Raw genomic sequence first — 27,681 nt, 5'->3', positions numbered from 1 at the left:
TCATCCATCTATCATTAAAGCTTTAAAACCTTTAGTTGGGGAAGTATTTGCTAATATCATTAATCTTTCTTTCAAATCTGGTTGTTTACCTGTTTCATTAGATAATAAGTAGAAATAAATCAAAACACAGAAAAGAAAATAAGATGATACCATTTTTATTGGACTAGCAATACATTTTTCAATTAGCTTTTGAATGTAACCCTTCTTCTTCAGATCAGAAATAAGCAAATGTTGACAAATGTCAGCATGGAGGAGTGGAGGAGTGGCCTAGTGGTTAGGGTGGTGGACTTTGGTCCTGGGGAACTGAGGAACTGAGTTTGATTCCCACTTCAGGCACAGGCAGCTCCTTGTGACTCTGGGCAAGTCACTTAACCCTCCATTGCCCCATGTAAGCCGCATTGAGCCCCTGCCATGAGTGGGAAAGCGCAGGGTACAAATGTAACAAAAATAAAATAGATACTATTGGAGATTCTACATGGAATGTTGCTTCTATTGGAGATTCTACATGGAATGTTGCTATTCCACTAGCAACATTCCATGTAGAAGGCTGCGCAGGCTTCTGTTTCTGTGAGTCTGACGTCCTGCACGTATGTGCAGGACGTCAGACTCACAGAAGCAGAAGCCTGCGCGGCCACATTGGTGATCTGCAAGGGCCGACTTCTACATGGAATGTTGCTAGTGGAATAGCAACATTCCATGTAGAATCTCAAATAGTAGCAACAGTGGAGGAGTGGCCTTGTGGTTAGGGTGGTGGACTTTGGTCCTGGGGAACTGAGGAACTGAGTTTGATTCCCACTTCAGGCACAGGCAGCTCCTTGTGACTCTGGGCAAGTCACTTAACCCTCCATTGCCCCATGTAAGCCGCATTGAGCCCCTGCCATGAGTGGGAAAGCGCAGGGTACAAATGTAACAAAAATAAAATAGATACTATTGGAGATTCTACATGGAATGTTGCTTCTATTGGAGATTCTACATGGAATGTTGCTATTCCACTAGCAACATTCCATGTAGAAGGCTGCGCAGGCTTCTGTTTCTGTGAGTCTGACGTCCTGCACGTATGTGCAGGACGTCAGACTCACAGAAGCAGAAGCCTGCGCGGCCACATTGGTGATCTGCAAGGGCCGACTTCTACATGGAATGTTGCTAGTGGAATAGCAACATTCCATGTAGAATCTCAAATAGTAGCAACAGTGGAGGAGTGGCCTAGTGGTTAGGGTGGTGGACTTTGGTCCTGGGGAACTGAGGAACTGAGTTCGATTCCCACTTCAGGCACAGGCAGCTCCTTGTGACTCTGGGCAAGTCACTTAACCCTCCATTGCCCCATGTAAGCCGCATTGAGCCCCTGCCATGAGTGGGAAAGCGCAGGGTACAAATGTAACAAAAATAAAATAGATACTATTGGAGATTCTACATGGAATGTTGCTACTATTGGAGATTCTACATGGAATGTTGCTACTAGAGATTCTACATGGAATGTTGCTATTCCACTAGCAACATTCCATGTAGAAGCCTGCGCGGCCACATTGGTGATCTGCAAGGGCCGACTTCTACATGGAATGTTGCTAGTGGAATAGCAACATTCCATGTAGAATCTCAAATAGTAGCAACAGTGGAGGAGTGGCCTAGTGGTTAGGGTGGTGGACTTTGGTCCTGTGGAACTGAGTTTGATTCCCACTTCAGGCACAGGCAGCTCCTTGTGACTCTGGGCAAGTCACTTAACCCTCCATTGCCCCATGTAAGCCGCATTGAGCCCCTGCCATGAGTGGGAAAGCGCAGGGTACAAATGTAACAAAAATAAAATAGATACTATTAGAGATTCTACATGGAATGTTGCTTCTATTGGAGATTCTACATGGAATGTTGCTATTCCACTAGCAACATTCCATGTAGAAGGCTGCGCAGGCTTCTGTTTCTGTGAGTCTGATGTCCTGCACGTATGTGCAGGACGTCAGACTCACAGAAGCAGAAGCCTGCGCGGCCACATTGGTGATCTGCAAGGGCCGACTTCTACATGGAATGTTGCTAGTGGAATAGCAACATTCCATGTAGAATCTCAAATAGTAGCAACAGTGGAGGAGTGGCCTAGTGGTTAGGGTGGTGGACTTTGGTCCTGGGGAACTGAGGAACTGAGTTCGATTCCCACTTCAGGCACAGGCAGCTCCTTGTGACTCTGGGCAAGTCACTTAACCCTCCATTGCCCCATGTAAGCCGCATTGAGCCCCTGCCATGAGTGGGAAAGCGCAGGGTACAAATGTAACAAAAATAAAATAGATACTATTGGAGATTCTACATGGAATGTTGCTACTATTGGAGATTCTACATGGAATGTTGCTACTAGAGATTCTACATGGAATGTTGCTATTCCACTAGCAACATTCCATGTAGAAGCCTGCGCGGCCACATTGGTGATCTGCAAGGGCCGACTTCTACATGGAATGTTGCTAGTGGAATAGCAACATTCCATGTAGAATCTCAAATAGTAGCAACAGTGGAGGAGTGGCCTAGTGGTTAGGGTGTGGTGGACTTTGGTCCTGAGGAACTGAGTTCGATTCCCACTTCAGGCACAGGCAGCTCCTTGTGACTCTGGGCAAGTCACTTAACCCTCCATTGCCCCATGTAAGCCGCATTGAGCCTGCCATGAGTGGGAAAGCACGGGGGTACAAATGTAACAAAAACAACATATTAGTGAAACACAAAAGCATTCCAATGACAGTCTTACAGGAACAGGGTGGGGTGGGTTAGGTGAGAAACAGGGAGAGCTGGGTGGGAGAAAGATCTGTACTGAGACCCACATTATTTATTTTTAATGTACAGATCCTTTCCCTTTGCGGACCCATAGATTATATAAGATTCATGGGGGGGGGGGGGGGGGGGGTTAGGAAGCAGGAACATGACTTCTTAGGCAGGGGTGGGGTGTTTTTTTATTTTATATTTATTAACATTTCATAAAATTTTACAAATAGAAAAATAACATTACACCATAGAAGGTCAGTAAAGTACAATAGCAAAACTGACCTTGTATGGTGTAATGTATACCTTGCCAATTGGTGTTGTGATGTTTTGCATTGGTGTTTAATAAAAAGAATATAAAAAAAAAAGAAAAATAACATTAAAACTCTTATAGAGTGAAAGAAGCTCAGAGGTCTGCGCTCTTGTAGGCGCATGTATTGGATGTGCGCAGGTCTATTTTTCAGCACGCCTGCAAAAAAGGTCTTTTTTTTTTTTTTTTTAGCCGAAAATGAATGTGCGGCAAAATAAAAATTGGTGCACATCCATTTTGGGCCTGAGACCTTACTGTCACTTATTGACTTAGCGGTAAGGTCTCAGGCATTAACCAGGCGGTAATAATTTCTGCCGCGCGCATCAGATGCGCGTAAAAAATGGAACTACCGCCCCGGGGCACGCGGTAGCCGGATGGTAGTTCCAAACTGGCGTGCGTTGGACGGAAGTAGGCTCCTACGCACCTTAATTAAAGGGCCCCTCAATTCTCAAATAGCTCCATGTAATAACACAAAAGAAAACAAAAATTACCACCCCCCAGCTTCTATAAATAAGAAAAAAAGAAAAAGGTAGAGAAACACAAAAAGAAACGGAAACCGTAGCCATTTAAAAAATTGTACTCAGGAATCCAGTACACTATTTATTTATTTGTTACATTTGTACCCCACATTTTTCCACCTATTTGCAGGCTCAATGTGGCTTACATAGTGCCGTGAGGCGATAGCCACCTACTGTGATGAAACAAATATAGAGTGAATTTATTTACAATGAAATAGATATGAACAGACACAACAGGGAATCATAGAGAGGGAGGTTATATAACAATCATAAAGTTCAATACAAGTTTGGATATCTTTGTGTTCCACGTTAGGAGTTACGGACCAAGAAAGGGATCTGGGTGTCGTCGTCGATAACACACTGAAACCTTCTGCTCAGTGTGCTGCTGCGGCTCGGAAAGCGAATAGAATGTTGGGTATTATTAGGAAAGGTATGGAAAACAGGTGTGAGGATGTTATAATGCCGAAGTATCGTTCCATGGTGCGATTGCACCTTGAGTACTGTGTTCAATTCTGGTCGCCGCATCTCAAGAAAGATATAGTAGAATTGGAAAAGGTGCAGCGAAGGGCGACTAAAATGATAGCGGGGATGGGACGACTTCCCTATGAAGAAAGACTAAGGAGGCTAGGGCTTTTCAGCTTGGAGAAGAGACGGCTGAGGGGAGACATGATAGAGGTATATAAAATAATGAGTGGAGTGGAACAGGTGGATGTGAAGCGTCTGTTCACGCTTTCCAAAAATACTAGGACTAGGGGGCATGCGATTAAACTACAGTGTAGTAAATTTAAAACAAATCAGAGAAAATTTTCTTCACCCAACGTGTAATTAAACTCTGGAATTCATTGCCGGAGAATGTGGTGAAGGCGGTTAGCTTAGCAGAGTTTAAAAAGGGGTTGGACGGTTTCCTAAAGGACAAGTCCATAAACCGCTACTAAACGGACTTGGAAAAATCCAAAATTCCAGGAATAACATGTATAGAATGTTTGTACATTTGGGAAGCTTGCCAGGTGCCCTTGGCCTGGATTGGCCGCTGTCGTGGACAAGATGCTGGGCTCGATGGACCCTTGGTCTTTTCCCAGTATGGCATTACTTATGTACTTATGTGTTGCTGGATTTAGGTAGTTAAGTTGGGTCAGTGGGATAACCTTGATGGACTCCAATTATTTTGTAGCTTACAATTTCTAGCAGCCTTAATTTCCCTGACCCCTTCTCAGAGAGTCCCGTACACATCTTGATTCTTTGGTAAATTCTCCTATGAAAGACTCAACAGACTCAGGGGCCCCTCTTACTAAGGCATGTATGCGCCTATGCGTATCCAACGCGCCCCGGGCGGTAATTTCATTTTTTTACGCACGTCTGATACGCGCGGCAGAAATGTGTTTTTATTTTCTACCATGTGGCGCTCACCGAGCGGTAATTGGCAGATTCCATCTGAGCCACAATTATTGAAAATTTCTGATTGTTTACTTCCTGGGAGGTGGGGGTTAAGGACAAAGATCCACCACCTCCCCCCCCCCCCCCAAAAAAAAAAAAACTCTGAGAAAGATACTGATTTCAAGAATCATAAAGTAGTGGTTGTTTAATTTTCACGACCAAGCCTCAAAAAGGTGCCCCAACTCACCAGATGACCACCAGAAGGAATCGGGGATGACCTCCCCATACTCCCCCAGTGGTCACCAACCCCCTCCCACACTAAAACAATAAAACTAAAAACCTTTTTTGCCAGCCTGTATGCAGCCTCAAATCTCTTACCCACCTCCATGACAGCAGAATGTGTTCTATCCTCTGACAGCCTTTCCCTGGTTCTGATGTGGCTCTCGGGTGAGTGTGACACCTTTTCTGTTATGCGCACTGTAGAGTCACATCAGCAATGCATTGTGGTGGGTGTAGGGTATTGGTCTCCGTGATTCCACTAGCTTGTGGTAAATGCTCACGATGTTGGTAGTTGGTAGGCTGTACTCCCATGGTGCTTTTCCCCCTGCTAACTGGGTCAGAGTGTGTCCAGTTTTGTTTCCGGTAGCCCATGAGGTAGTGGCCATTTTTGTCAGCCACTTTTAGATCCCTTTCATGTGTTACCCACATTAGAGAACTTAGTTATTACCTTGAATGTTGCTGAAAGAGGGCATTGTACACCATTCTGGCAGCTCTGACCTACTGCTAATCTCAGTACCAAGCCTCAACTGAAAGGAAAATCTGGAATGAGAGGAATAATCTAAGGAAACACTTCTATATAGTTCAAGCTTCTCCTACTAACCTACAAATGCACTCAATCTGCAGCCCCTCCTTACCTCTCTACCCTCATCTCCCCTTACGTTCCTACCCGTAACCTCCGCTCTCAAGACAAATCCCTCCTTTCAGTACCCTTCTCCACCACCGCCAACTCCAGGCTCCGCCCTTTCTGCCTCACCTCATGCTTAGAATAAACTCCCTGAGCCCATACGCCAGGCCCCCTCCCTGCCCATCTTCAAATCCTTGCTCAAAGCCCACCTCTTCAATGTCGCCTTCGGCACCTAACCACTATACCTCTGTTCAAAAAATCTAGACTGCCCCAACTTGACATTTCATCCTTCAGATTGTAAGCTCCTTTGAGCAGAGACTGTCCTTTTTGTTAAACTGTACAGTGCTGCGTAACCCTAGTAGCGCTCTAGAAATGTTAAGTAGTAGTACCACGGAGATTCTTTGCCAGTGGGGCACAACCTCTGATCTGCAGTTAACTGTGAGTAAACGTGCTTTTTCAAATAAAGGACTTAGCCGAAATTGGGTGGCGGAGCTGGTGGGGGGAAGAGGGGTTGGTGGTTGGGAGGCGAGGATAGTGGTGGGCAGACTTATAAGGTCTGTGCCAGAGCCAGTGGTGGGAGGCGGGACTGGTGGTGGGGAGGCGGGGAATAGTGCTGGCCAGACTTATACGGTCTGTGCCAGAGCCGGTAGTGGGAGGTGGGGCTGGTGGTTGGGAGGAGGGGATAGTGCTGGGCAGACTTATACGGTCTGTGCCCTGAAAAAGACAGGTACAAATCAAGGTAAGGTATACACATATGAGTTTATCTTGTTGGGCAGACTGGATGGACCATGCAGGTCTTTTTCTGCCGTCATCTACTATGTTACTATGTTCAAAGAGATTAGTCTTCAGGTGTCAACTGGTGTGCCAAGGTTATACAGCAGCAACAAGTCCTAGAGACCTGCGTGTATGCAGGTCCCTGGAGCATTTTTAGTGGGTACCGCAGTGCACTTAAGGCAGGCGGACCCAGGCCCATCCCCCCTACCAGTAACACTTGTGCTGGTAAATGGGAGCCCTCCAAAACCCACTGTACCCACATGTAGTTGCCCCTTCACCCCTAAGAGCTATGGTAGTGTTGTACATTTGTGGGTAGTGGGTTTTGAGGGGGGGGGGGTTGGGGGGCTCAGCACCCAAAGTAGGGAAGAGGAGTGGCCTAGTGGTTAGAGTGGTGGACTTTGGTCCTGGGGAACTGCCATGAGTGGGAAAGCGCGGGGTACAAAAAAAAAAAAGGAAGGGAGCTATGCATGTGGGAGCTTTTTCTGAAGTCCACCACACTGACCCCTAGGGTGCCCAGTTGGTGTCCTGTCATGTCAGGGGGGCCAGTGCACTACGAATGCTGGCTCCTCCCATGACCAAATGCCTTGCATTTCGCCGGGTTTGAGATGGCCGGCAGTTTTTTCCATTATTGCTGAAAATCAAAACCGGCGATCTCAACCCCGGAGAACTCTGGCATTTGGCCGGGCTAAACCGTATTATCAAAAAAAAAGATGGCCGGCCATCTTTTTCGAAAATACGGTTCCGGCCAGCTGTTGCGCCACCGCCAAAATAGAACACCGGCGATCTATTTTGCCGGCGACGTTCGATTATGCCCCTCCACGTTACTATAAGTGTTTATTGCACTTGTTATATTACTGAATATTGGAATGAGAATTAATTGGGCTTTTTTTTAATACATAAAAAAGTTTTTGGCTCTTGGAAAATCCAACTGTTAATAATCTCTCTATATAAAACGCACCTCCAACGTTCTAATGAAGCCTCTCTTAGCAAAGTGAAGGGGGTGAGATCGCATTGTGTCTGCCCCGCCCACGCGTCAAACGTGATGATGTCGAGGGCGGAGCAATGACACAACCAATCGCATCGCTCGGCAGCAAAGCGTCAGGGAAGGAGGCGGCGCTCCCGACGTCTAGCCTTCCCTTCCATGTGTTCCGCCTTCTTCTGACGTCAAGGATGACGTCAAAAGAAGGCGGAACACAGCGAAGGGAAACCTACACGTCGGGAGCACCGCCTCCTTCCCTGACGCTTCGCTGCCGGAACCGCCACGGAGGTAAATTTAAAAACAAGAAAAAAACATGCATGTTGGGGGGAGAGAAGAGGGTGGCCAGTAAAGTACAACAATGGGAGCGGGAGGGCAGGGAAGAAACAACAGCATGGATGCGAAGGGGGGGGGGGAGAAGAGGGCGGGCCAAGCTGGCACATGGGAGAGAGAGAAGCATGGATGCGAGGGGGGGTCATGGAAGGGAGAGAGGGGACTTGCTGGAAAAGGATGAATGGAGGCGGCAGGGGACAGAGGAGCATGGATGGCCATGGATTGGGAGGGCAGGGCTCAGGGAGAGAGGGCAATTGCTGGAAAGGGATGAATGGAGGGGGCAGGGGACAGAGGACCATGGATGGGCATGGATTGGGAGGGCAGGACTCAGGGAGAGAGGGGAATTGCTGGATAGGGATGAATGGAGGGGACAGATGGGCATGGATGGATATGGATTGCAGGGCAGGCCTCAGGGAGAGAGGGGTATTGCTGGATAGGGATGAATGGAGGGGCCAGGTGACAGAGGAGCATGGATTGGACTCACACTTTCACTCTGACTCTCAAACAGTCACTCTCACATACACTCTCCCAAACATACACACTCCGAGGAAAACCTTGCTAGCGCCCGTTTCATTTGTGTCAGAAACGGGCCTTTTTTACTAGTAACCTATGATTTCAAATATAATCCTCTGCTGAATAACTACAGAGAATTTTGGATACGACGCTCCACTTTATTAAGTCATGAACACTGGACAGGTGTATTTTCACAGTGTGTTTTCATTGTGCACGTGAAATCTGACTGATTTTGGACTAGTGGAACTGTGGTTGCATAAATATTGCAGGTATCCATATATCTGACAGAATTCTGTGAGTTGCATGTATAAATAAAAGTGCTTCTCATGCCCCGCCCATGTATACGCCCCTTTGCTATGCCACTCCCACATGCCCTTACAGAATAATGTTTAAGCGCCCTGATGGCACTTTCACGGGTAGGTATACACTTATATGTGTAAATGCTAACATTCAATACATTTACATGTGCAAAAGGAGTATTAATACAGGTGCCCAGTCATAGAATTGCTTGTCACATGTTTACATCGGGGTAGATATACAGCCAGTGGACATAAGTGTTTATTTTAGCTGTCACTGGTGTTAATTCCTGGATATTCGAGTTCAGAAACCAGCACTGAATATCCAGATTTATGCAGCTGGCTATTTCTTACACAGTTAAGCGTGATATTTAGCAGTTAACCGCCTGAGCATCACTGCAGAAAGATAGGACTGGCTTTTAATGCAGTCCGATTTGGCCTCTTACCTTAGGCATTTAACCGCACAGGTGCCAACTTCACCCCTGGACCGTCCAGACAGTCAATGGCTTTCACTTTAGTGGAACTAAGCACTTAAGTGCCAATGGATATCAGGGGATAGCTCCGCATAAGCGAATTAACCGGTTAGGAGCTATTTCTGGCCAGTTAAATTGCTTTGAGTATGTACCAGGGGTGTAGCTACGTGGGGCCACGGGGGCCTGGCCCCCCCCCCAGATTTGGCCCTGGCCCCCACCGACCCTTTCGACCCCCCCTTCCCTCCGCCGCTAACCCTCCCCCACTGCCGCCATCGGGTACCTGTGCTAGCGGGGGTCTCCAACCCCTGCCAGCCGAAGTCCTCTTCAGCCGGTCTCCGGGCCGGCACATTGCTGCAGCTGATGCGTAAGCCTAGGGTTCTGTTTCTTCTGTGTGAGTCGTCCTGACGTCCTGCACAGAAGAAACAGAATCCTAGTCTTCCACATCAGCTGCAGCAACACGCCGGCCCGGAGACCGGCTGAGGACTTTGGCTGGCAGGGGTTGGGGACACCCGCCAGCACTGGTACCTGATGGCGGCAGTGGGGGAGGGTTAGCGGCGGAGGGAAGGGGGGGTCGAAAGGGTCGCCAAAGTCTGGCTATGCCCCTGATATATATAAAGGTGCTAAGGGGCCATTTTACTAAGCCACGTAAGTGCCTACGCGTGCCCAACGTGTTTCAATTTGAAGTTACCGTTCAGCTACCGTGTGGCTCTTGAGGCAATTTCATTGTTGGCACGCGTCCACTACGTGGGTCCGAAAATTTTTTTTTTTATTTTCTGATGCGCATAGGTTATTACCGCCTGGTTAACGTGCGAGACCTTCCCGCTATGTCAATGGCTGGCGGTAAGGTCGACTCAGACCCAAAATCCACCAGATCACCTACGATACTCCTGCTAAGACGTTGACGCTTACTCTGACCCCAATGTTATACTCAATCCCTCATCTTCTTCCCTCCATCCTTTACCATTTCCCTCCCATTCTCCTTCCCTTTCACCTGTCATATCCTTGTCTACCTTCCCTATTCTAGTTCATTACGTTCTTTTCGCATGTCCTTTGTAATACTTTTCATAATCTAAGTAGTTATGATCATCACAATTTATAATACTGTTCCTACATTTCCTTGTTTTTACTGTATTCTTTACCATGTAAGATGCTTTCTTCTACTATGTAAGCCGCACTGGACCTGCTGTATGTGGGAAAGAGCGGGGTACAAATGTAATAAATAAAAAATGGACGCATTCCAATTTTGATTTGGCCGCACGTCCAATTTTCAGCAAAAATGTTGAAAAAGGCCTTTTTTACAGGCGCGCTGAAAAAAGGATCTGTGCGCGCTCAAAACCGGTGCCTATACGACCGCAGGCCATTTTTCAGCGCACCTTAGTGAAAGAGACCCTTAAAGCTCTTACGTTTATAGCGAATGCGTCATTTTTACCGGCCCTTTTCAGATAATAAGTTCATTATGCACTGTGCCAGCACTAGGTTTGGGTTCTTTTAGAGTGCAATCACATACCTGTCCAGGCTCATCGCAGTCATGATCGCACTGCATGCAAACTGGTTGCACGTGTCCAGCGACGTGATAATAGTACAAAGAGGGCTGCCAAAAACCCATTCTCCACTTCTAGCCCACTGATGAATGAGAAAGGGCATTCCGACGACATGAACTAAATCTGCCACCGCCAGATTACAGATATAAATATCCGGGATGGTTTTCCTTCTGGACCTGCAGGGAATTAGGATAAAAGCAATTAGTAATGCAGTAGCATGGAGCACTGAGTCCTGGGATGGATTTGCTCCACAGAAAAACATTTTTTTTAAGGATCTTTTTTCGATTACAATGTACAAGAAAAAAAAGAACACGGACATGTCCAAATGGAATTTATTTTGTAAACACAGTGGCAAGTGTTTGTTTAAATAGTGCGTGTATATATATATATATATTTTTTTTTTTCCATAGGTGTTAGATCTTAGATCCCTATGCCTGGAATAGACTCCCTGAGCCGGTCCGTCAGGCTCAGTCTCTGGCTGTCTTCAAGTCTAGGCTTAAAGCCCACCTCTTTGCTACTGCTTTCGACTCCTAACCATGACTCTCTTACTCAACACCCTCACTTATCACCCCTACCACTGCAATTTCCTCACCCCTAGCTGTCTGTTCGTCTGTCCAATTTAGATTGTAAGCTCTGTTGAGCAGGGACTGTCTTTTCATGTTAATTTGTACAGCGCTGCGTAAGTCTAGTAGCGCTATAGAAATGTTTAATAGTAGTAGTAGTAGTATGAACCAAGTATAGGACAGTCAAGCCATTGTGACATCACTGATGAGGTTGGCTCTTAGGCATTGGTGGACTGAGGCATTATGACATCACAATGTCAGCTCTGGTTAAATCACCGCAGCTCCTCAGTACCTTTCCGCTCTCATCTCTCCCTACACTCCTCTCCGTGAACTCCGTTCGCTGGGTAAATGTCTCCTGTCGTCCCCCTTCTCCCCCACTGCTAACTCCCGGCTCCGTTCCTTCTATCTCGCTGCTCCCTATGCCTGGAATAGACTCCCTGAGCCAGTACGTCAGGCTCAGTCTCTGGCTGTCTTCAAGTCTAGGCTTAAAGCCCACCTCTTTGCTACTGCTTTCGACTCCTAACCATGACTCTCTTACTCAACACCCTCACTTATCACCCCTACCACTGCAATTTCCCCACCCCTAGCTGTCTGTTCGTCTGTCCAATTTAGATTGTTGAGCAGGGACTGTCTTTTTCATGTTGATTTGTACAGTGCTGCGTAAGTCTAGTAGTGCTTTAGTAATGTTTAATAGTAGTAGTATGAACCAAGTATAGGACAGTCAAGCCATTGTGACATCACTGATGAGGTTGGCTCTTAGGCATTGGTGGACTGAGGCATTATGACATCACAATGTCAGCTCTGGTTAAATCACCGCAGCTCCTCAGTACCTTTCCGCTCTCATCTCTCCCTACACTCCTCTCTGTGAACTCCGTTCACTGGGTAAATGTCTCCTGTCGTCCCCCTTCTCCCCCACTGCTAACTCCCGGCTCCGTTCCTTCTATCTCGCTGCTCCCTATGCCTGGAATAGACTCCCTGAGCCAGTACGTCAGGCTCAGTCTCTGGCTGTCTTCAAGTCTAGGCTTAAAGCCCACCTCTTTGCTACTGCTTTCGACTCCTAACCATGACTCTCTTACTCAACACCCTCACTTATCACCCCTACCACTGCAATTTCCTCACCCCTAGCTGTCTGTTCGTCTGTCCAGTTTAGATTGTAAGCTCTGTTGAGCAGGGACTGTCTTTTCATGTTAATTTGTACAGCGCTGCGTAAGTCTAGTAGCGCTATAGAAATGTTTAGTAGTAGTAGTAATAATATACAGAAGCTGTGCTCACCACCAGTAACTATACAGATAGCAATATTTAGCCATTATTCCCCGGATTCTATATATGAACCAACTCCTAGACACCAACCTGGTCACTACATCAAATACAGACATCCCATCTGCAGATGAACTTGCTAAGTATTTCAATGAAAAAATTGTAAACCTAAACATGGTACCTCAGGACAGCACACTGACATCGAAAACTTCCTTAACGAGTTGGACCCAACCACTGGAGAATACCCGGCTGACCACATTCGATCTAGTACTCTTATTAATATATTGTGGTTTTCCATGTCGAATGTGGTTCGGGATTGGTGGAAACATACTTAGCTGGATCAAGGGTTTCCTATCCACAAGAACATACCAAGTAAAATCAAACTCAAACAAAATATCACCATGGAAAGCAGACTGCGGAATACCACAAGGATCACCGCTATCACCGATCCTCTTCAACCTAATGATGACTCCACAAGCCAAGTCCTTATCCAACCAAAGCCTTAACCCTTTCATCTATGCAGACGATGTCACAATATACATTCCTTACAAATCTAAACTGACAGAAATCACTAAAGAAATCAAGATCAGCTTGAACATTATGGACTCTTGGGCAAATGCATTTCAACTAAAACTCAACAAAGAAAAAACACACTGTCTTATCCTCTCGTCCCAACACAGCGCGGACAACCCCACAATTATCAACACCCCAGATTGCATCCTCCCTATCTCAGACAGCCTGAAAATCCTCAGCGTTACATTGGACTGCAACCTAACACTAGAGAGCCAAGTGACATCCACAACAAAGAAAATGTTCCACTCAACGTGGAAACTCAAATGCGTGAAACAATTCTTCCCAAGGGAAACATTTTGCAACCTGATACAATCAATGGTACTAAGCCATTTAGACTACTGCAATGTAATTTCTGCGGGATGCAAAGAACAAACATTAAAGAAACTTCAGATCGCTCAAAACACAGCAGCTAGACTTATCTTTGGAAAAATGTGATTTGAAAGCGCAAAACCCTTCTGCGAAAAACTACACTGGTTCCCAATCAAAGAACGCATTGCTTTCAAAATCTGCACTCTGGTTCACAAAATTATCTACGGCGAAGCCCCGGGATACATGACAGACTTGATCGACCTACCAACAAGAAACACACCCGAATCAACACGAACGTACCTAAATTTGCACTACCCAAGCTGCAAAGGACTCAAATACAAATCAACTTATGCATCCAGTTTCTCCTACATAAGCACACAACTGTGGAACGCATTACCAAAAGCCTTGAAAACTACGTACGACCACCTAAACTTCCAGAAAAAACTAAAAACTAGCCTGTTTAAAAAGGCATACCCTACCAATCCAACATAAATGCCTGATCTCTGCAACACAACAAAGCTAAAGTACGTAACGGATATAACACAACTCTTCAGTTGTACGATTCCCTAGTGTGGCTGTGCCACATGAACTTTACCTTACCACAACATCACTTTGTATTTGCTTACACCGGAGTCTGTAACACCTCTCTGGTACTATGTAAGCCACATTGAGCCTACAAATAGGTGGGAAAATGTGGGATATAAATGTAACAAATAAATAAATATGGTGCTTAACATTCCTTGTGCAAATTAAATTGTGCACAGTCTGTATGCACAGTTTAATTGATGAGCCAATAAGTGCCAATAATTGGCAACAATTTGGATTTATGCCCGCATCTTGCTACGCAGTATTCTATAAAGATGTGCATGTTAATCTTTCAGCGTGCAACTGAAAAGGGGGTGTGGCTATGGAAGAAAGCATGGGCAGGTCAGGGGCGTTCACTAACAATGCACGCAGTAGTATAGGACTCGGACGATCCACACCTAATTTACACGTGAGGATTTACACCAGGTTTCAGATGGCGTAAATCAGGCTTGTCCAACCTATGGCCCACGGGTATTCTGAAAACCTGACTGGGTTGGGTGCCCTTGAGGGGCATAATCAAAAGGGATGCCCAAGTTTTGCTGAGGACGTCCTCGCAAAATGACCCGGTGGAGGGGCGGGGAAACCTGTATTATCGAAACATTATGGACGTCCATCTTTCGTTTCGATAACACGGTCAGAGATGCCCAAATCCTGAAATTTAGGTCGTCCTTAGAGATGGTCGTCCCTAGACTTGGTCGTTTCTGATTTTCGGCGATAATGGAAACCAAGGACGCCCATCTCAGAAATGACCAGATGCAAGCCCTTTGGTTGTGGGAGGAGCCAGCATTCGTACTGCACTGGTCCCCCTGACATGCCAGGACACCTACTGGGCACCCTAGGGGGCACTGCAGTGGACTTCATAAATTGCTCCTAGGTACATAGCTCCCTTACCTTGTGTGCTGAGCCCCCCAACCCACTATCCACAACTGTACACCACTACCATAGCCCTTACGGGTGAAGGGGACACCTAGATGTGGCTACAGTGGGATTCTGGTGGGTTTGGAGGGCTCACATTTACCACCACAAGTGTAACAGGTAGGGGGGGATAGGCCTGGGTCCGCCTGCCTGAAGTGTAATGCACCCACTAAAACTGCTCCAGGGACCTGCATACTGCTGTGAAAGACCTGAGTATGACATTTGAGGCTGTCACAGAGACTGGCAAAAAATATATTTAAATATGTTTTTTAAAGGTGGGAGGGGGTTAGTGACCATGGGGGAAGTAAGGGGAGGTCATCTGGTCAGTTCGGGCACCTTTTTGTGCCTTGGTTGTAAAAAAACCAGGACCAGGTAAAGTCGTCCAAGTGCTTGTTAGGTACCTTATGAGACTGGGCGTCTAAATGGCAGATAACGTTTAATCTGAGCAAGTGCAAAGTGATGCATGTGGGAAAGAGGAACCCGAAATATAGCTACGTAATGCAAGGCTCCACGTTAGGAGTCACTGACCAAGAAAGGGATCTCGGCATTGTTGTTGATGATACATTGAAATCCTCTGCTCAGTGTACTGCGGCGGCTAAGAATGCGAATAGAATGTTAGGTATTATTAGGAAAGGAATGGATAACAAAAATGAGGATGTTATAATGCCTTTATATCGCTCCATGGTGCGACCGCACCTCGAATATTGTGTTCAATTCTGGTCGCCGCATCTCAAAAAAGATATAGTGGAATTAGAAAAGGTACAGAGAAGGGCAACGAAAATGATAAAGGGGATGGGACGACTTCCCTATGAGGAAAGGCTGAAGCATCTAGGGCTCTTCAGCTTGGAGAAGAGATGGCTGAAGGGAGATATGATAGAGGTCTATAAAATAATGAGTGGAGTGGAATGGGTAGACGTGAATTGTTTACTCTTTCAAAAAATACTAGGACCAGGGGGCATGCGATGAAGCTATAAAGTAGTAAATTTAATACGAATCAGAGAAAATATTTCTTCACTCAACTTGTAATTAAACTCTGGAATTCGTTGCCAGAGACTGTGGTAAAGGCGGTTAGCTTAACGGGGTTTAAAAAGGGTCTGAACGGCTTCCTAAAGGAAAAGTCCATAGGCCATTATTAAATTGACTTGGGGAAAATCCACTGCTTATTTCTGGGATCAGTAGCATAAAATGTATTGAGCTTTTTTGGGATCTTGCCGGGTATTTGTGACCTGGATTGGCCACTGTTGGAAACAGGATGCTGGGCTCGATGGACCTTTGGTCTTTCCCTGTGAGGCAATACTTATGCACTTATGTAAGGGCAAATGGCCACACCTAAAGTTAGGCACGATTCCTGGGCATAAGCACTATTCTATAAATTGTGCCTAACTTTAAGTATGTTTTATAGAACAGCACTTTTTTCAGCGCAATATATCTAATTTAGTCTTGTATGGCGTCTCCTGCAGCTGTTAGACACATCAGGGTTGCTATTCAAAGCACTTAAGGGAAAGTGAATGGGATTTGATATGCTGCCTTGCTTTGGTTATAAACATAGTGGTTTACATATTATTTACAAGTGCTTATTTTGTACCTGGGACAGTGGAGGGTTAAGTGACTTGCCCAGAGTCACAAGGAATCAAACTCAGTTCCCCAGGATCAAAGTCCACTGCACTAACCACTAGGCTACTCCTCCACTAGCAACATTCCATGGAGAAGCTTGCCCTTGCAGATCAGCAACGTGGCTGCGCAGGCTTCTGTTTCTGTGAGTCTGACGTCCTGCACGTACATGCAGGATGTCAGACTCACAGAAACAGAGGCCTGTGTGGCCCCGTTGCTGATCTGCAAGGGCAGGCTTCTGCATGGAATGTTGCTAGTGGAATAGCAACATTCCATGAAGAGTCTCAAATAGTAGCAACATAATCTCAATAGTAGCAACATTCCAGAATCTCAAATAATAGCAACAGCAACATTCCATGTAGAATCTCAAATAGGGAAAGGGAAATGGGACTTGATATACAGCCTTTCTGTGGTATTTTCCAACTACATTTAAAGCGGTTTACATATATTCAGGTGGGATAAACATAAAGGAATCCTGTGCAGAAGGAAGGGATCCTCAGGAGCTTAGCCTAGAATGGGTGGCAGAGCTGGTGGTTGGGAGGCGGGGCTAGTGCTGGGCAGACATATACGGTCTGTGCTGGGGCTGGTGGTTGGGTGGTGGGGATAGTGCTGGGCAGACATATGGTCTGTGCCAGAGCCGGTGGTGGGAGGCAGGGATAGTGCTGGGCAGACTTATACGGTCTGTGCCAGAGCTGGTGGTTAGGAGGCGGGGTTGGTGGTTGGGAGGCGGGGATAGGGCTGGCCAGACTTATACGGTCTGTGCACTGGAGAGGACAGTACAAATAAAAAAGTAGCACATATGAATTTATCTTCTTGGGCAGACTGGATGGACCGTGCAGGTCTTTTTCTGCCGTCATCTACTATGTTACTTATTTTGTACCAGGGGCAATGGAGGGTTAAGTGACTTGCCCAGAGTCACAAGGAGATCCATTGGGAATTGAACCCAGTTGCCCTGGCTCTTAGGCTACTCCTCACCTTGTACTCTCAGCATTGAGTTCTGACCACTTTCTTACTTCGTTTAAAGCTCCTGGGTTACGTACATGAATACATTTCGTCTAAGTTGATATATGGGCAAAGTTGATCTATTTTAATATAAAACGGTCACCTCTAAAGGAAAAGTTAATCTTGGATTTAACTGTTAGGAATCACAGATGATATATTGATACCTTAGCCCTTACCATATATAACTTGGCTGCCACAGTTGGAAACTGTGTCACTTAATTTGGACGGTGCATTAACATTTGGGCATGAGACTTTAAATAATGTTCTGAATTAGATTGCTCCTATTAAATAATATAGCTGTTGTATTCAGAAAGTGAATCCCTGCGATTCTGTTTTGAGAGGGCACAAACCTCCCTTGAGAAGGTCAGAGAGAACTTGGAGGAAGTCAGTCAAGTGAGGATTATGATTCTTATCATTTAAAATCGTTTGAATATAAGCAAGCAATGGAACTTACTAGAAATTCATACTTTCAGTCTAAATGGAAATTAGTTATTTAACCCTCCTAAGAAACTCTTTGGACCTGTCAAGTTTCTGAAGCAGACAAAAATCCCTGATCAATCATTTGGTTTGTTTTCTGCAGATCATTTTTCTCTCTTTTTTTTTTTTAGTAAGATTGAAGCTTTATTAGCCTCATTTGAGAGGTCTTTTACTAAAGCTTAGCTTGAGTTATCTGCAGCAGGGCCGATAATGGAAAAAAGAAAGCCGGCCCTGACGAGCATTTGGCCGACTTTACTTGGCCCCTTTTTGTTCACGACTAAGCCTCAAAAAGGTGCCCCAACTGACCAGATGACCGGCGGAAGGAATGGGGGATGACCTCCCCTTACTCCCCCCAGTGGTCACCAACCCCCTCCCACCCCCCCAAAAAATTAAAAAAAACATTTTTTGCCAGCCTCAAATGTTATACCCAGCTCCATCACAGCACTATGCTGGTCCCTGGAGCAGTTTTTAGTGGGTACTGCAGTGCACTTCAGGCAGGCGGACCCAGGCCCATCCCCCCCACCTGTTACACTTGTGGTGGTAAATGGGAGCCCTCCAACCCCCCCCCCAAAACCCACTGTACCCACATGTAGGTGCCCCCCTTCATCCCTAAGGGCTATGGTAGTGGTGTACAGTTGTGGGCAGTGGGTTTTGGGGGGCTCAGCACCCAAGGTAAGGGAGCTATGCACCTGGAAGCAATTTGAGAAGTCCACTGCAGTGCCCCCTAGGGTGCCCAGTTGGTGTCCTGGCATGTGAGGGGGACCAGTGCACTACAAATGCTGGCTCCTCCCATGACCAAGTGCCTTGGATTTGGCCAGGTTTGAGATGGCCGCCATGAGTTTCCATTATCGGGGAAAACCAATGGTGGCCATCTCTAATGCCAGTGATCTCTAAGGCCGGCCCAAACGTTGAGATTTGACCGGCCCCGACCGTATTATCGAAATGAAAGATGGCCGGCCATCTTTTTCGATAATACGGTTGGAGACGCCACTTTACAGGGTGTCCCCAGAGATGGCCAGCCTTAGAGATGGCCGGCCCCGTTCGATTGTGGCCCTCCACATGGACCAAATTTGTCTTAGTATCCTAAGAGTAAATTTGATTGATTATGAAATCTTTAAATTCTTCAACACCATTGCATCGCTGATCCCTTTTGGTTTTTCCACAGTTGGAGGAAGATATTGTGCCATCAATTGGTTATCAAGTTAATGTTTCCCTTGGATATGGAATTGCACCTGGAAAATTTAAGGCTGCAGCCATTCGTCTTCTTTTGGAAAAAGGATTCCTTAAATCCTAAGGTGCTTGGAAATTATCGACCTATTTCTTCATTGTCTGTGCTCGCAAAGTTACTGAGAGGGTTGTTCTTACTTGAATGATTTTGTGGATACCTTCGAATTATTGGATCATTACCAGTTTAGCTTTTGGAAATCATATCATTCAGAGACTCTGCTGCTTTTCGGTGATAACATTGTACAGCAGGGTGTGGGATCAGTTTTCTAAATTTTTTCTAATTCTATTACACATCTCCTCTGCTTTTGATACCAGTAATCACCATGGTGTCCTTTTACTAAGCGGCAGAAAAACATAGCCTAAGTGTGCCCTTACTCAGGTCTTTCCTGCACGCTAAGGCCATTTCCTAAACTGGAAAATGGCCGATTTTCCATTTTCCCAATTAATGACCATGCATTAATGTTTTACAGAGTCATCAGCTGGCCAGTTATAATATTAATTATCACACCAGTTCAACTCTTACATCAACCACACTTGCACACGCACCAGAGTTGTATCCTTCAGCTTTATTTATGAAGGTAATGGACCATCAGTACCGATTCTCATCAACCATGAGATTTTCATCTGGTTGGTAAAACCAATCACTGTATCTTCATCGGTCCACATGTATAACTTTAATCTTCCTTTAATATAAATGTTTTTATTACTTTTTATAATTTTTACTTAAAAATGCAACTTATCTTATTAGGGATTAATCACAGACACAAATTCATGTTTCGCTGGTTTCTGCTTCAAGGATCAATCCCCTTAATCTGAGCTCCAAATGGGATATGTGAAGGAAGCCGAGAGATATGTGTTGTAAATCGCTTGAAAGACATTGAATTGTGAAAGTCAACAGTCTTTTCAAATATCTTTGCTTTTATGGTCACAGGAGTAACATTTTTGTATAGTTGTATTATTTTAAAGTTAAGGCAATATGGTAGCACATGGACAATATTTTGAAAAAACATAAAAATATTTGATGTATGTATGTTTAAAGGGAGTTTTTGAAGACCTATAATTATAAAGGGGACTACTACTACTTATCATTTCTATAGCGCTACTAGACGTACGCAGCGCTGTACACTTGAACATGAAGAGACAGTCCCTGCTAGACAGAGCTTACAATCTAATTAGGACAGACAAACAGGACAAACAAGAGATAAGGGAATATTAAAGTGAGGATGATAAAATAAGGGTTCTGATCAAGTGAATAAGGGTTAGGAGTTAAAAGCAGCATCGAAAAGGTGGGTTTTTAGCTTAGATTTGAAGGCGGCCAGAGATGGAGCTTGACGTACCGGCTCAGGAAGTCTATTCCAGGCATATGGTGCAGCAAGATAAAAGGAACAGAGTCTGGAGTTAGCAGTGGAGGAGAAAGGTGCAGATAAGAGAGATTTACCCAGTGAATGGAGTTCCCGGGGAGGAATGTCGGGAGAGATGAGAGTGGAGAGGTACTGAGGAGCTGCAGAGTGAATGCACTTATAGGTCAATAAGAGGAGTTTGAACTGTATATGGAAATGGATAGGAAGCCAGTGAAGTGACTTGAGGAGAGGGCTAATATGAGCATAACAACACTGGCGGAATATTAGTCATTATGCAGACTAATTTCATGGAGTGATATAGAGGCATTATAATATTCTTTGTCTGAATTTCTACCCCTTTCTTAATAATTCGTAGCATTCTATTTGCATTTTTGGCCAACGCCACATACTAGGCAGAAGATTTCAGCGTATTGTCCATGATGACACCTAGATCTTTGGAACCTAGCATCAAATAACTATGATTTGGATTATTCTTCCCAAATTGCACATGTCCACATTAAATTTCATCTGCCATCTGGATGCCCAGTCTTCCAGTTTCCTAAGGTCTTCATGCAATGTTTCACAACTTTGAATAGTTATGTGAATAAGACCAAAAATACTATAATGCCTTTGTATCGCTCCATAGTGTGTCCGCATCTTGAGTACTGCATTCAGTTCTGGTCGCCACATCTCAAAAAAGATATAGCTGAATTAGAAAAGGTTCAAAGAATTGCAGCCAAAATGATAAAGGAGATGGAACTCCTCTCATATGAGGAAAGGCTAAAGAGGTTAGGGATCTTCAGTTTGGAAAAGAGACGGATGAGGGGAGATATGACTGAGGTCTACAAAATCCTGAGTGGTGTAGAACGAGTAGAAGTAAATCAATTTTTTTACTTGTTACAAAAGTACAAAGAATAGGGGGCACTCAAGGAAGTTACATGGAAATACTTTTAAAGCAAATAGGAGGAAATATTTTTTCACTCAACGAATAGTTAAGCTCTGGAACTCTTTGTCGGAGGATGTGGTAACAGCAGTTAGTGTATCCGGGTTTAAAAAAGGTTTGGACAAATTCCTGGAGGAGACGAACATGGGAAGCGGCTGCTTGCCCTGGGGTTTGTAGTATGGAGTGTTGCCATGATTTGGGTTTCTGCTAGGTACTTGTGACCTGACTTGTCCACTGTTTAGAAAATAGGATACTGGGCTAGATGGACCATTGGTCTGACCCAGTATGGCTTACTCTTATGTTCTTATGTTCTGATTTCCATATCATTAATAAATATGTTCAATAGCATCAGTCCCAGTACAGATCGTGGGACAATCCACTAGTCACCCTCCTGCACTGAGAGAATTGGCCATTTAACCGTACACTGTGTTTTCTATCCATCAACCAATTCCTAATTCATAACAGAACTTTGCATCCTGTTCCATGAGTTTTTAATTTTCTCGGGACTCTCTCATGAGAGATATAGTCAAATGTTTTCTGAAAATCTAGATACACTACATCAACCAGATAGTGGCTGAGGGAGGGAGGAAAGAAAGAGAGAAGACGAGATGTTGGACAGGGGGGCAGAGGTGAGGGAGTGAGAGATATTGATTGAACGAGAGGTAGGGAGGGAAGAGAGGAGAGATGTTGGACCCAGGGGCAGAGGGAACATGATATGCATGTGGTAGTTCATGGACCTTGGGTTTCAGGCAGCTGAGGTTTTTGGACCTCCACTTAAAACTTTTGAGTAGGCCTGGACTATAAAACCAGATTATACTGGTGTGCATACAGTGTTGCTGACCAAGGACATAACCCTCAAAATATCTTATGGAAAGTCACACAAAGAACAATGAACAAAGGCCTATGTAGTGGCTTTGCATAAACAACATGTCCTTGGCAAGTCCATCATGCATTGCATTAGGAATCCATGACAGGATAGGTATGATGTAGTCATAGTTGGCTTCATAGGCCTCAGACTAATGCAGACCATATGCACTAGAGAATGACATGGGGATGGGGACCCACTGTAACCACGGGGACAGGGACAGACACTGCAGAGATGGGGCGGGGATGGAGACAGAGCCCGCGGGGAAGTCATTCTGTACTTTGAAAGCTGTTATATTCAAGTGATGCAGATGACAATGTGTGATGGAAAATATTAAGGATTGCTTTTCAGTCTTGCTTTGATCAATAATACATTTTAAAATCTTCTGTCTTTGACTAAAAGTGACTTTCCTTGTATATCTCAAAGAACAGGCTGGAATGTAAAACACATCTGAAGAACAATGTATGATATAAGGCACATCTCAAGAACAGGATGGAATGTTTCTGAAGCCAGCTTGTGCAGGAGGGAGGCAGTGTATGCTTGAGGTTCGGGAGATAAGCCACCTGGCCAGTGGTTTGTTTACCTGAACTGAGAGCATATGACTGAATCCTCATGTACATTCCTGGATAAGTTTTAGCTTAGTAAAAAGGGGGCCTTCTTGCAGTGGAGCGCAGAGGACTTGTTCCTGGTCATAAGGAGACTTCGGGCTTTCGCTGCAATGGGCCTCCCGGCTGATGAGATAAGGGCCTGAGATTCCTGACCAGTGATGTTATATATTGTGAGAAGGGAGAGGCTGTCCTACCCTGGTTAGGCCCCTAGAGGGCGCTGTTCCCCTAAAATGTCCAGGGAGAAGGGCTGGGTGAGTCACTAAAGGGAGCCAGTAAGGGGTGTATAGCAGGAGGTTGCTAGGACCGAGGAGAGTCCTGGGGATAGAAACAGGTGCAGCAGGTTATGGGCTGGGTCCTGTTTGGTCATTAACCACTTAATACCCCACCTGAGTTGTGAGGGAGGAAGGAGAGCTAGCAGCGGAAGAAGAGAGCTGGTAGCTGAAGCAGGAGGATCCCCATGAGAAGTACTGGCTGAGCCCTTTGGACTGGTGGTGAACTGGGTGCAAAGCAAGGAAGCTGGCTGGGGTAAGAAGGCCCTAGAGTGCCAGGTATAAGAACTGTGTGTTACAAGGACGGACTGGGTGTCCGGGTTACAAGGAAGGACTGGGGTGTTCATGTTACAAGGAAGGACTGTGTGTCCAGGTGTTTAAGCTGGAAGATTGAACTGAGTAAGAAGAAAATGTTTAAGCTGGAAGGACTGTTTATAAGCTTGTAAAAGTGTTTTAAGCTGGAAGAAGGTGCCCCAGGAAGGGGGAATAAAAGATTTGTATGAGAAATATCCTGTTGGTGAGACCTGACCGTGTTTGCCTTTTGAGAAGCAGGTCACCCTGAGCAGAAAGGGGTAGTAGAATAATTTGCATAAAATCTGCATACTGTGAACCAGCTCACCCTGAGTGAAAGAGGGACCTGGGATCCTGAGGTGTGAGCTTCATCTTCGCAATAGCTTCATCTTGACAATATATATAACATCTTTTAGTTAGATGGTTTGATCAGTGTGCATATCTCCTAATCTGATTTAGTCAGTGTGTATATTTCTTAATCATTGTGTAGTTGAAACAATAATGACTTATATACTCTCCATTTAAAGTACTAATAAAGAGTTTCATTTACCCAATATGAATCTAAAAAGAATCTGTAGTATTTTAGTCTTTGAGCAGTCTGTGGTGATCAAGTGAGCAGGCTGCAATACCAAAGCAATACACAATGTTGTCATTTTTTGGAAAAGCAAGCAAAAGTGCTGGCCACAACCAGCAAAATTTTCACGGAGGATCCTATGCATTCCTGCTACTAGCACATCTTCTGAAAAGACATTTTCTATTACAGGAGAGCTAGACTGAATCCTGAGATTGTTGATGACTTATTATACATCCACAGATTAAAAAGTCATAACAGTGCTTCGTCGGTCATATTTCTCCTCCGCTAGGGCATACAGAATGGGTTGTATTTTGTATCCCTGGACATTTTTAACTGGGTGGATTAGGATTCCTTGGAGTAGTAGAAGTCAGCTACTGTTGGGGTTGGAAAAGTAGAGGGTGGTGGGAAGAGGGGGGGGGTTATTATAGTTGCTCATTGTTGTTATTCTTTTAAACAACAGTTGCACAGAATATTGTTCTTTTTTACACTTTAATAAAAAGATTTAAATATAAAATCATAAGTGTTTGAGGCTTCTGCAGGTGAAGACAGAATCCGCAGAGATGGGACGGGGGCAACCTTTGTCCCCGTGTCATTCTCTATTATGCACACAGATACGGGCAGGTATTACCCCTACAAGCCCATTACCCTAGTTTAGTTTTCCCGTCTGCTCAAGTACCATATTTTGTTTATTTGCTAGAATAAGACATCTTTTGAACCTAAGATATCCAGTGACTATTTTGTGAATATCAAACTTGTTTCTTTGGTCTGAAGAGACTTATTTTTAATAAGAAGCCTGGCTGAAATTGATCTGCATGATTATGAGAAAAATGTACACATTCCTTGCAGCTCTCGGGGTGGCATATGCAGTTAGCATGATTAAAAATATCAGAGCAGTTAGAAAATAGAGCAGAATAACTGAAAAGGGACTAATGTAGGCTGCAGATAGACTGGTCTGACTCAATAAACAGCAGACAAGCCTGAGCTGCATCTAGATGTCACCTGTTTCAAATCATTAAGCAAGCACCAGTGCTTCCCTTTTTATTTATGGTTTGGGAGCCTCTACGGTCTTGGGTCATTGAGCATTAATGTTTTCTTTCTATTTGTGGTTCGCTTGTTTAAATGAAACAGAAGACTCTATAAAGACGGCAGCATGCTATCAGTTTCTTGCTAAGAGGGGGAGACTTGGCAGTGCGAGGGAAACAGCACTAACACATTTATCAGAACCAATTTTCTGTTAAAGATAGGAAAAAGGATTGCATACAAAGCTGCGGCAAAAAGCAGCCTTAGTATGCCCTTACCCGGGTCTTTCCCGCACGCTAAAGTCGCTTTTTGCTGTGGCCGGACAATGGCTGATTTTCTATTTCTGGCATTAATAGCCATGGGCTTTTACCACCACCCATTTGGTAGGTGTCATGGTCCCAGGCTTTAAACAAATAGTCACCAACTCTGGAACAACGTGAGCCCTTGGCCTACTGTCATCGAGCGGCAGCAGGAGCCAAAACCCCCCAAGCAGGACTGGACTAACAAGCTTGGCTTGACAGGAACCGGATGCAGGACTGAACTTGGCTTGACTGGAACAGGATTCAGGATACTGGAACAAGCTTGGCAGGAACAGGATTCAGGATACTCAAGCAGAATTCAGGATTTCCAAACAAGCTTGGCTGGAACAGGATTCAGCATACTGGAACAAGGCTGGCAGGAACAGGATTCAGGATACTCAAGCAGGATTCAGGATTTTCAAACAAGCTTGGCAGGAACAGGATTCAGGATACTGGAACAAGCTTGGCAGGAACATGATTCAGGATACTCAAGCAGAATTCAGGATACTCAAACAAGCTTGGCAGGAACAGAAGCTGAAAGCAAACAGGGCAGACACAAGCAGGAACGGAAATGGAGCTGAAGACAAACAGGGCAGACACAAACAGGAATGGAACTGGAGCTAAAGACAACCAGGGCAGACACAAGCAGGATACAAAGCTGAACCACACAGACAAACAACAGAACTATGGCTGAAGGCTGAACCTAGCACACAAACAGACCGAGAAGAACAGAAGCAGAAGTGCACACAGGCACCCTAAACAAGGAATCAAGACAGAAGTGCACACAGGCACACAGGCTATGAACAAATCAACAAGAAATCAAGACAGAAGTGCCCACAGGCACACAGACTATGAACAAGGCAGAAGTGCTTCACTGCACACGGACTAACCTGGAGACCTTTGGCATTGCAAAGGCCCCGAATGAAAGTACACCCCTTCCTTATAAACAGGACAGAGGCAGGAAAACACACTGAACACCAAAGTGAGGTTTGAAACACACAGGAAGTGGAACCCTACAGGACAGAGGCAGGAAATACACAGAACCCAAAGTGAGGCTTGAAACACACATGAAAGAAACAATGCAGACAGTAGCCAGCTCAGCAGGTGACCATTGGAACATAAGATGAGTCAGAGAGGGATCACGACCACAGTCATGACAGTAGGCAGTAGAGGCTCATGTGCTAATGACATGCTAATTACCCCGGATTCTATATAGTGTGCTTAGATTTAGATGCCGAAATCGGCACGGTTTCTATTTATTTATTTATTTGTTACATTTGTATCCTACATTTTCCCACCTATTTGCAGGCTCAATGTGGCTTACATAGTACCGTAAAGTCATTCGTCAATTCCAGTATAAACAAATATAGTTTCTTTAAGATTTGTTCTTTACATCCTGCATAAATTCCATTGCAGTAGTCTACATGGCTTAGTGTCATTGATTGTATCAAGTTGCGAAATGTTTCCCTTGGGAAGAATGGTTTCAGGCAATTGAGTTTCCACATTGAGTGGAACATTTTCTTTGTAGTAGATTTCGCTTGATTCTCTAGTGTGAGGTTACGGTTGATTGTGACGCCAAGGATTTTCAGGCTGTCTGAGATATGGAGAGTATGGTCTGGGGTGGTTAATATTGTTGGTTTGTATGTATTGTATTGGGATGAAAGGATGAGACTGTGTTTTTTTTTTCTGAGTTAAGTTTTAGCTGAAATGCATTTGCCCATGAGTTCATAATGTTCAGACTGCGTTTGATTTCATTGTTGATTTCTGTCAGATCATGTTTGTATGGAATGTATATTGTAACATCGTCTACATAAATGAAAGGGTTGAGGCCTTGGTTGGATAAGGACTTGGCTAGTGGGGTCATCATTAGGTTGAAAAGGATCGGTGATAGTGGTGATCCTTGAGGTACTCCACATTCTGCTTTCCACGGTGATATGTTCAAGCTTGATTTCACATAAGTACATAAGTACATAAGTAGTGCCATACTGGGAAAGACCAAAGGTCCATCTAGCCCAGCATCCTGTCACCGACAGTGGCCAATCCAGGTCAAGGGCACCTGGCACGCTCCCCAAACGTAAAAACATTCCAGACAAGTTATACCTAAAAATGCGGAATTTTTCCAAGTCCATTTAATAGCGGTCTATGGACTTGTCCTTTAGGAATCTATCTAACCCCTTTTTAAACTCCGTCAAGCTAACCGCCCGTACCACG

The 27,681-nt window shown here is 44.9% G+C and overlaps 1 protein-coding gene across 2 annotated transcripts in view; it reads right to left on the bottom strand.

The window, feature by feature from the left end:
• The window catches only part of MCHR2 (melanin concentrating hormone receptor 2), a 243,944-nt gene that overhangs the window by 58,437 nt on the left and 157,826 nt on the right, over nt 1-27,681 (bottom strand). For both annotated transcript variants that reach the window (XM_030195657.1, XM_030195658.1), the window contains exon 3: nt 10,709-10,918. In XM_030195657.1, coding sequence (XP_030051517.1) covers nt 10,709-10,918 — 210 coding nt within the window. The remainder of the gene's footprint in view (nt 1-10,708; nt 10,919-27,681) is intronic.

The sequence above is a fragment of the Microcaecilia unicolor genome, chromosome 3 (assembly GCF_901765095.1).
Source record: "Microcaecilia unicolor chromosome 3, aMicUni1.1, whole genome shotgun sequence".
Taxonomy (NCBI): Eukaryota; Metazoa; Chordata; class Amphibia; order Gymnophiona; family Siphonopidae; genus Microcaecilia; species Microcaecilia unicolor.
This window is presented reverse-complemented; position numbering and strand designations above follow the sequence as displayed.